This window comes from Heteronotia binoei, chromosome 20 (assembly GCF_032191835.1).
Source record: "Heteronotia binoei isolate CCM8104 ecotype False Entrance Well chromosome 20, APGP_CSIRO_Hbin_v1, whole genome shotgun sequence".
NCBI classification, from domain to species: domain Eukaryota; kingdom Metazoa; phylum Chordata; class Lepidosauria; order Squamata; family Gekkonidae; genus Heteronotia; species Heteronotia binoei.
The window spans coordinates 22,483,638-22,493,578 of record NC_083242.1 but is presented as its reverse complement, the minus strand read 5'-3'; the positions used below and the strand labels follow the sequence as shown (position 1 = coordinate 22,493,578).

The 9,941-nt window shown below is 47.4% G+C and overlaps 1 protein-coding gene across 2 annotated transcripts in view; it reads right to left on the bottom strand.

The window, feature by feature from the left end:
- Positions 1 to 5,041: 5,041 nt before the first annotated feature.
- Positions 5,042 to 9,941, bottom strand: part of VPS35L (VPS35 endosomal protein sorting factor like) — a 132,955-nt gene continuing 128,055 nt past the window's right edge. The window contains exons 30-32 of one of the 2 annotated variants that reach the window (XM_060260928.1): positions 6,821 to 6,967; positions 5,977 to 6,113; positions 5,042 to 5,738 (exon numbers count right to left, since the gene is read on the bottom strand). In XM_060260928.1, the coding sequence (XP_060116911.1) occupies positions 6,015 to 6,113; positions 6,821 to 6,967 (246 nt within the window). In that variant the 3' untranslated portion in view covers positions 5,042 to 5,738; positions 5,977 to 6,014. Of the gene's footprint in view, positions 5,739 to 5,774; positions 6,114 to 6,820; positions 6,968 to 9,941 lie in introns of those variants that run through there. The other variant, XM_060260927.1, reaches the window with a different exon arrangement.

The window sequence follows — 9,941 nt, the reverse complement described above, 5'->3', positions numbered from 1 at the left end:
GCTTTGGGAAGGGTATTGCTCCTACAACCTTTTGTATGGCAGACATGGCTCATTGTTGGTCGTGGTGGGGGCATTTGTGATAACAAGACAATGACCTATTTGTACCACACCTGCTGCAGTGTCTTTTTAAAAGACCAGATTCAGTAACGGGCAAACTCGCCCTCGATCACCAAGACTGAGGCAGCAGAAGGCCAGAGGCCGTTTCAGAACTTCCAAGTGCTTTCCAAGGACCGTGAAGAAACTGAGCTTTAACTGCGACCTGTGGCTGATTTGCAGCAGGTCTATTCCTGACTAACTTATACACTTCCAATCCTACTCTGTTCAGTGATAGACTTGATCATTACCAGTTGCCTACTGAAATGAATGGGATTTAAAGACAGAAATGAGCTAAAATTATTAGCCAATGGACAGAATACATTAGGACTGCATGCTTGGTCTGGGCGTAGTCTTTTGGATACAGCAGAATTTAGCATTGCATCAACATGCCCTAAGCCAGGGGTGTCAAACTCATTTGTTATGAGGGTCGGATCTGACATAAATGAGACCTTTTGGGGCCGGGCCAGGCTGTGTTGGGCCAGGCCACACATGAACCTATTTAAGATTAGGTAACAGCGATATAAACTTTTTAAAGGACACAAACACAACTATTTTTTTTTTATAAAACACCTTAAAATAAAACATACTTAAAACATTAGCACTCGTTAGTCTTAAAGGTGCTTTCTTTGTATTTCTACCATGCGATCCAGGGAACTGGGCTAAGGAAGCTCTGGCTCTTTCCCTCCCTCCCCAGGGGACCAGGAAGGGGAGGAGCCTCAACCAATGGAGAAAATCGAGGCTTTGCTCTGTAGCTCCTGTGCAATTGAGCAAGGCTTGCAAAGCAAGCTGAGATGCAGAAGGAAGCAAGAGAGAGGGAGAAGGAAGCAGACAAGAACCAATTGCTTGGGGCCTGATAGGAGCCTTCCGGGGGCCTAATTCGGCCCCTGGGCCACATGTTTGACACCACTGCCCTAAGCAATAGGCTATAAATGTTGACTTGTAAAAGTACTAAGTTGCAAGGCCCTCTATGAATTTCTGGCGTTGTCTGCTTGGCAAACCTCCCTGGAGAACAACAAACATTCAGGTTGCAGGTTTGATTAGGCATATCCAGAGTTCCATGGGCTCAGAAGTTCTCAATTTGCTGGGTTTATGCGTGTTTACATCTTTCTTCATCGATGATCAGGATTCATGATTGAGGAGGTCAGTGTCATTGAAGGTGCTGCTTTTCTGTTTTGCAGCAGTAAATACTGCATGGTACAGGTCTCAAAAAGACATGTCTAGGAATCCCCTAACAGACTGGGCTAACTCTCGAGATTCTGTAGTTCCTAGCAGGATCCAGGGACATGGGCTGGGGAGCTGGGAGGTGTGCAGTGACTGTGGCCCATACCATTGGCAGCAAGACTCGTTGCCAGTTCCAATGAAACTCACCTTGGATGCAGGTGCGGCTGAGCAGATCTGGGAAGGAACAAAAGGCACTTGCTCCCATCCCATTCTGTTACTCTCAAAGAGACCCAGTCATGACTGCAGCTCCACAAGAACAGGGCCGGCGTTTCCACTTCTGGCTTGAGACGCATGCCCTTTTCTCCACTCTCCCCAAGCTTGTCTGTAGCCTCCTTAGTAAAACTCTTCTGTTCTGCAATTTGCCTCCCTTAAGCAGTGTGGGCTCTGCTGTTGTTTTCAAACACAAAGGAACTGTGGGTGGTTTCAGGTTCAGAGAAAAAGGGGAGCCCTGTTACCACTTTCCCTGCCAGCTGCTTGTCTGCTCACCCCTTCCAGCAGTTTCCCCACCCATTCAGAAAAGAAGCTGGGGGTGGAGGGTGTTAAGCAAACAGCTGGCAAGGAAGCACCCCACCCCTTCCCCAACATGAAGTTTGCACAGCTGCTTCACACTGAGGGGAAATAGCCAAGGGGATAGGGGTGCTAACTATAGTATCGCATATAGTTCAGTTCTGTTCTGTCAATTACTTTCCTGTTCTTCTCAGAAGGTCACCTGGAGTTGTAAACATTTCTATGCAGCGGGCTTCAGACTTCATGCAACCTCATCTTCTAACCAGCAGATAATCCATTCCAAGCTGCAGAACCATTCAGCAGGGAACTGGGGCTCAGAAGAGGTTGCACTGCACATTTAACATGTTCCTGCTTTAGACCTGGATTTATATATGACAGAGATTAGTCAGGGAAAGTATGCAAACCCAGTTACAGGAGTGGCCGGGGGCAGCTCAACGGAGAAACAACGCTCTTCTTCTGTGTGGTTTTGTAGACTCAGTATTAGCCAACCAGCACAGCTATTCCACCTTGAATCATACACAGATTTATAAGAACATAAGAGAAGCCATGTTGGATCAGGCCAATGGCCCATCCAGTCCAACACTCTGTCACACAGTGGCCAATATATGTCACTCATGCCAGTTCACTGAAACAATTCCACGGGATGCTCCTGTGTATGTTTCTTATTGAAAGATCTTGTGTGTCATGCAAATATATTGGCCTTTTGCTGACCTCTTGTGCTCAGTTTTAATGTAGTTTGCCTCTTCATTTGTAAAGGGCTGCATATCCCTGTCATACGTGGAAAGTACATGGAGGTATGCATGAACAATAGCCATACCTCCTCCATTCTACTGCATCCCAGGTGTAATAAAGAAGATCTCCCGACCCCCAAAACCAAATCAAACCAAAATGGCAGTCAAAAGGAGCAGGAGCAGTTCTATTATTTGCTTATACCCTAACCTTTTACCCCAGCAAGGACCCAAACATTCTCCTTTCCTCCATTTTACCCTGTGAGAACAATGGGGCTGATTGGATGAACTGCCCAAGGGCACCCAGCAAGCTTCCATGGCAAAGTGGAGATTCAAACCTGGGCCTCACAGCTCCTAATCCAACACCCTGCGTTATTAACACAGATCATACCACACTACTGAAGTGTGTGAATGAAGCAAACTGGTTCTCTTAGCTGCAAGAGGACTTGTTCTTTCTAGTTTGTGACCTCTGTTGCTTTAGCATCTGGTGTTATTAGGGCCATTCCAGGCCAAGGTCTATCTGAGATAGCATCTTAAAGTCTGAATTCCAGCAGTGCTTTTTGCACACGATACGTCTACGCAGTACTCAGCCTAAGGTATCTGAAACCCAGCAGTGCCTTTGCTTTGCTGCTTTGAATTTTCTCTTTCAGGAATCAGCACCCTCCTTCCCTGAAGCCTGGCCTCGCCTCCTCTGCCCTCCCCCCACTCCCTCCCTCTTCACATCCATGTAATCTCTCTTTCTAAAGAGCTCCTGTGTTTCTTAACCCTTCTGTGACATCACAGCAGTCCCACCACTGGCTAGAGAGGACTTGCAGCTTGACCTGTGGGTTTGGCTTTGCCAAAAAGGTTAATGTTTTGTCATTCCTCTTCTTTAATAAGTGCCTTGTATATCTGATAACAGCAACTGCCCTAGCACCAGATCTAGAATTCCCTGGAAGATACATTGGCCCTACATCTCTCCCAGTCTAACTTCCACCCTGGCTATGGGATGGAGACTACTGGTTGTCCTCGCAGACAGTTGGATTGAGGCTGGTTGGAGCTGCTGTTGCTTGATCTGACAGCAGGGTTCAATATTGCTGACCACAATTTGCTGGCTCATTGCCTCGCTGAAGTAGGAGTCCATGGAGTGGCCTTGAAGTAGCTTACCTCATTCCTCCAAGGTTGGAGACAAAGGGAGAGAGAGGATGTAACCTCAATACCCCTTGATTATGTATGGTTACTTGAGGCAATCCAGTCCCCAATGCTGTTCAATGTCTGCACAGGTTTCCTCATCCGGCTGGTGTGGCATTCCAGGCTGAGTTGCCATCAATATGCCCAGCTGTTGCTGATGGAGGGATGGATGGAAATCGCCCCAAATAATTTGGCTAAAGGGGTGGAGGCCATGGTTGGAGCAGAGCTGGCTGAGGCTGAATCCATCCAAGATGGAGGTTCTGTGGCTGGGGGTGGGGGGAGGCAGACTCAGGATTGGGATGCCAACTCCTACCTCTGGATGATCTGCTATTAACACCACCACCCACCCTTAAAAGAGCCTGAGCATGTTTCTGGATGCCTCCTTATCAATGGAGGCCTAGATCATGAATTTTGCCAGGCTGGCATTTTTTCAGCTTCGCCAGGTCAGGCAACTGACTCCCTTCTTATCTCGCCCTGACCTGGTCACAGTAATTCATGCAATGGTCATCTGTGTGCTAGACTGCTGTAACTTGCTCTATGCAGGGCTACCCTTGAGACTGACCCAGAAGGTTTTGGTATTAGCCTTCAGAGTCTTAAATGGTCTGGGACCACCTCTCCTGGTATGCCTTTGAAGAGCATGGTGTTCAGCTGAAAAGAACCTTTTGCAGATCCCAGGCCTGATAAATATCTGGCTGTCCTTGACCAGAGCCAGCCCCTTGGCTCTAACCTGGTGGAATTCTCTGCCAAATGATATCTGTACCCTGCAGGACCTAGTTTAGGGCCTTGTAAGGCAGAGATGTTCCGCCTGGTCTGTGGCTGAGGACAGCAGTGGCCTTTTCTGCTCACTCTCCCTTGGGGTAAGGGAATTTGATTTCAGATGCCATCCGAATTGCTTACTGTAATCGTTTTATTGTTTTAAACTATTTTATGTTTGATTACTATTGTAATTTTGAATGTCGTACATTGCCTGAGTGCGGCAGTTTAGAAATTGAATCATCATAATAACAGTCCAGCTCTTTCCCAAAGAAAGTGCTGGTTTGAAGGAACAGCCTGGTGTACACAGAAATAAATAAGTTTACACCAGATGCTGAGCAAAGATTTGGAAGCGTGTCGGCATACTGTGTTTCAGCACATCTTCCTCCCAGTTCAACGACCAAAAATTAAATATTAAAAAGGAAGTTTTAAACAAATAAGAACTCCAAAGTGGCATTCAGACATATCTGCATTTTGCTATTACAGCACCGTCAGGGCCCAGCTGTGGCTTGGTTTGACTGAAAAGACCTCATGTCAGCCAAAAGTTCCCTCCTGCCAATATCACCAGCGATGCCAGCTCTGGGAAATCTCCCAGCCCAGTGGCTCTTCTGCTGTTGCTGAACCTTGTTCTTCTGCAGGCCCACCAAATCCCAACTATTTTCTGAAAACATAAGCCCAGCTTATCCGGCTTGGTGTCCAGGGGATGGAGTTAAGGACATCGCAAGGTTAAGCGTCCAATGTTCTCCATCGTGAAGTTCTGTTCACCCTTTGCTCCAATAAATGTTAGCTAGAAATTTGAAAGGGGAAAAAAAGATTATATCCCTCACTGGGGCTTATAATCAAAAGGCAAATGAAGACTGGATTATGCATCATAATAAGTGTTCCTAATGAGGACAAAATAGCCAGCTAAGCAATGCTAGGAAAGATCTGTATTCATGCCCAGTGTGTCCTTCCCTTGATTAGATTTTTCCCTCCTTTTATTTTGAGCTTAGCCACAAAAGCTCCCTAAACACATTTGCTTCCAAAGCCTCTCTCTTAGAATCTCCCCTAGACTTTTTTTCAGAGGTTCTTTTCCATTATGTGTTTCAATCAAACCAAGCCACGTATTCGGGAAAGGGTTGAAAGCAGTCCGAGGGCAGCTGCTATTTATCAGATGTGTGAGACAATATCTTCCAAGGCAGGAACACTAGAGAGCTGCCGCTTGCAGTGCCAACCTTCCTCTTTTCTTTACCACAGTGTCAAGGTTTTGGGTTATTTCCCCTTCTGAAACTGCAAGATAAATTTCACTGACCCCCAAAGTTAGCATTTAAATCACCTTTTAAAATGTTTTAATGGCTGTGCAGATGGGAAACAAAAGACTCGTTTCAAAGGCGTTTGCAACTCGGTCAGGACGGTTTTCCCTCCTGCCTCCGACAGAATAAATCTTTCACACGCCGCCGAGGGACACTTCCAAAGGAAAAGATATTGAACTCCAATAATAGCTGTGCAGCCTGCATTTTACTGGCCTTGGAACTCTGCCTTCCAGGTGCTCTTGATTCATCAGGTCCTTGACTGCAAAGGAAGCCGGAGGGCCAGCTCTGCGAAATGGTGCAGCTCGGGGTGTTTGCTCTGCCTCTTAATGTAGTCCAAGGTTTTTACCTGCAAGGAGGGGCAAGAATCATGTTTTTCTCTACAACAGCAGATAGTTTATTCAATAGCAAATACCTTACTCCGCTATGCCCTTTCAGTAGCTTCCCCCCCAGCACATTATGTACAAGCAAAAAGGGAGGGGGGAGCACTCTTATTTGGGAAAGAGCCAGCTTCCAGCCATAAAGGTCGCAAACAAAAAAAAACCAGGCTAGAAAATATGCAGGCCATGTCTGGGGAGGAAAATCCCTCAAGTCAAAGGGCTGTTCAGGAGAAACTGGGTCAAGACTCCAGTCCCTCACCCCCTTCGCATGATCAACAGAAGCATGCAAATTAAGCATTGCATAATGCATGCACCAGTGTTGGGAGATGCTTTGGAGAACAACTTCTGATTTGTTTTTATTGGGGGGGGGGCAGAGAACAAACAGCCCTGACAATAAGGTAAAATTTTTTGTCACGGTCCACCAGTTGGAAAGAGCTTAGAGCTGGGCTGCTTCTCTGGGCAACAGGGGCCTCCCCGCTGGTTCGAGAGTCTTGTGTCGGCCAATGGCTCCTTTGTGCTGGAGGGAAGTGCCACAATTAGTGGAACAGATCTAACCCCTGATTCTGCTAAGCCAAGACTTCTGCAAGTTAAACACCCCCCCCCCCAAAAAAAGACCAAGCTTGCCTTTCAGACTGCAAACACCAGCAATTCAAAGGTCTATTCCTGCTTTTCTTACCATGGTTTTTGTGTCAGCGAAACCGTGTTTCTGAGCCAGGTTCCACAGGTTCACGGCAAGCTGGTTGAGTTTGTTGTTCCGCAGATCTCCGTGAGCCAAAATGCTATTGAAGAAGTAGAGCGCCAGCTGGCTCTGTCTTTTTAAAGTCTGCGACAATTATAAACAAGGAATTAATTTGGTCTGCATCTTGCAAGACTATATCAAAGACCAAGGCGGGTGGGGGGGGGGGGAGAGAATATTGTATAACAACACTGTGCCAACAGCGTTCACTATTATTGCTTATTGGGAAAAATGTGGTGCATGGAGTCAGGGCAGGATAGATTGGCAACCAGTGTTCCCTCTAAGCTGAGTTAGCGTGAGCTAGCTCACAGATTTTTAGCCTCCAGCTCAGACATTTTTGTCTTAGCTCAGGGAACAATGGCCCTAGAGCAAACTAATTTATGCAGTAGCTCACAAGACTGCAGCTTAGAGGGAACATTGTTGGCAACCCATCAATAATAATAATAAGATGATATTGGATTTATATCCTGCCCTCCACTCCGAAGAGTCTAAGAACGGCTCACAATTTCCTTTCCCTTCCTCCCCCACAACAGATACCCTGTGAGGTGGGGGGGGGGCTGAGAGGGCTCTCACAGCAGCTGCCCTTTCAAGGACAGTCTCAGAATGGCCTACAATCTCCTTTACCTTCCTCCCCCACAACAGACACCCTGTGAGGTGGGTGGGGCTGGAGAGGGCTCTCACGGCAGCTGCCCTTTCAAGGACAGTCTCAGAATGGCCTACAATCTCCTTTACCTTCCTCCCCCACAACAGACACCCTGTGAGGTGGGTAGGGCTGAAGAGGGCTCTCACAGCAGCTGCCCTTTCAAGGACAGAGTCTCAGAGTGGCTCACAATCTCCTTTACCTTCCTCCCCCACAACAGACACCCTGTGAGGTGGGAGGGCTGAGAGGGCTCTCACAGCAGCTGCCCTTTCAAGGACAGTCTCAGAGCGGCCTACAATCTCCTTTACCTTCCTCCCCCACAACAGACACCCTGTGAGGTGGGAGGGCTGAGAGGGCTCTCACAGCAGCTGCCCTTTCAAGGACAGTCTCAGAGCGGCCTACAATCTCCTTTACCTTCCTCCCCCACAACAGACACCCTGTGAGGTGGGGGGGCTGAGAGGGCTCTCACAGCAGCTGCCCTTTCAAGGACAGTCTCAGAGCGGCCTACAATCTCCTTTACCTTCCTCCCCCACAACAGACACCCTGTGAGGTGGGTGGGGCTGGAGAGGGCTCTCACAGCAACTGCCCTTTCAAGGACAGTCTCAGAATGGCCTACAATCTCCTTTACCTTCCTCCCCCACAACAGACACCCTGTGAGGTGGGTAGGGCTGAAGAGGGCTCTCACAGCAGCTGCCCTTTCAAGGACAGAGTCTCAGAGCGGCTCACAATCTCCTTTACCTTCCTCCCCCACAACAGACACTCTGTGAGGTGGGTGGGGCTGGAGAGGGCTCTCACAGCAGCTGCCCTTTCAAGGACAGAGTCTCAGAGCGGCTCACAATCTCCTTTACCTTCCTCCCCCACAACGGACACCTTGTGAGGTGGGTGGGGCTGGAGAGGGCTCTCACAGCAGCTGCCCTTTCAAGGACAACCTCTGCCGGAGCTATGGCTGACCCAAGGCCATTCCAGCAGCTGCAAGTGCAGGAGTGGGGAATGAAACTCGGATCTCCCAGATAAGAGTCCGCACACTTCACCACTACACCAAAATGGCTCTCCAAATAAGGCACTGCAGACAAATCTTTCTTCTGTTAATGGCTGCTGCATATCACAGAAAATTCATGATCACATGGTAATTCATGATCATTCATGTTTCCTGAATACTGGTGTCTCTTCAAGGAAAATAAGGTCCTCCAATCCTCATTATGCCTCTGTTCTTCCAGTTGCACAGCTGCCTCACCCCTACAGTTTCATTCAGAAGCAATGCTCACAGTAGAATCCAAACCTAGCAGAGTTAGATCCATCTGAGCCCAGTGACTTCAACAGAAGGAGGTTCACTCTTCTCAAGACTGTACTGTTACTTATGTAAAGTGCCACAGAATAAAGATCTAGGTACATCCACGTGGCAAACGTTTACCAAAATCTAATCTGGAATAATATATTCTTCTCAAATGTCAGGAAGCCGAATTACAAAATATGCATTGATGTGATTTCACATCCCAAGAAATTAAGAGAGGAGACATCTGGTCAGGCTGATCTTGGAAAGGTTGTGTTTGATGGATGATGGTCTACATATATGGTGGTCATGTCCGAAGAGTAAATCCTCTGGAATGTGGGGTGAAAGAAGACTGTCGCAGCAATGTGTTATAAAACTACTCAAAAGTATTCATCAACTACTCAAAAATATTCATTTTGCTCTACTGTTACTCTCCTAAATGTCAATGAAATACACAGAAACAAAACATCACTGGGTCATCACTGACACTATTGCCAACCACACAACAACTGCTACAGCTCACCTTCAATCACACAGTGAAATTTCTTGCGCTGTGCTAGCAGCTGCTGTGAAAACATTTTAAAAACGTGTACAGCCAATCCTATCTCTAATGGCCAATCGGGGGGCTTGCCGAACAAAAGCCTCATCTGGCCCTTCCTATTTTCTAAGAAGGAGCCCCGTGGTGCAGAGTGCTAAGCTGACGTACTGCAGTCCAAGCTCTGCTCACGATCTGAGTTTGATCCCAGCAGAAGATGGGTTCAGGTAGCTGGCTCAAGGTTGACTCAGCCTTCCATCCTTCCAAGGTTGGTAAAATGAGTACCCAGCTTGCTGGATAAAGTGTAGATGTCCAAGAAAGCAATGGCAAACCACCCGGTTAAAAAAAAAGTCTGCCAAGAAAACGTCATGATGTGACGTCACCCCATGGGTCTGTAACGACTCTGTGCTTGCACAGGGGACTACCTTTACCTATTTTCTAAGAACATTTGGCCGGCACCAGGACAGGTGTTGGTGGGCACCAGGTTACCCAGGGGCACATGATCGAAGCAAAAGGGGACCCAGTGAGAGTAACATGATAGTATGAGAAGGAAGAAGAACGGCTGAATTATTCATAGTTATTCTGAAATGCTTTAGGGATCTAACATTGTAAATGA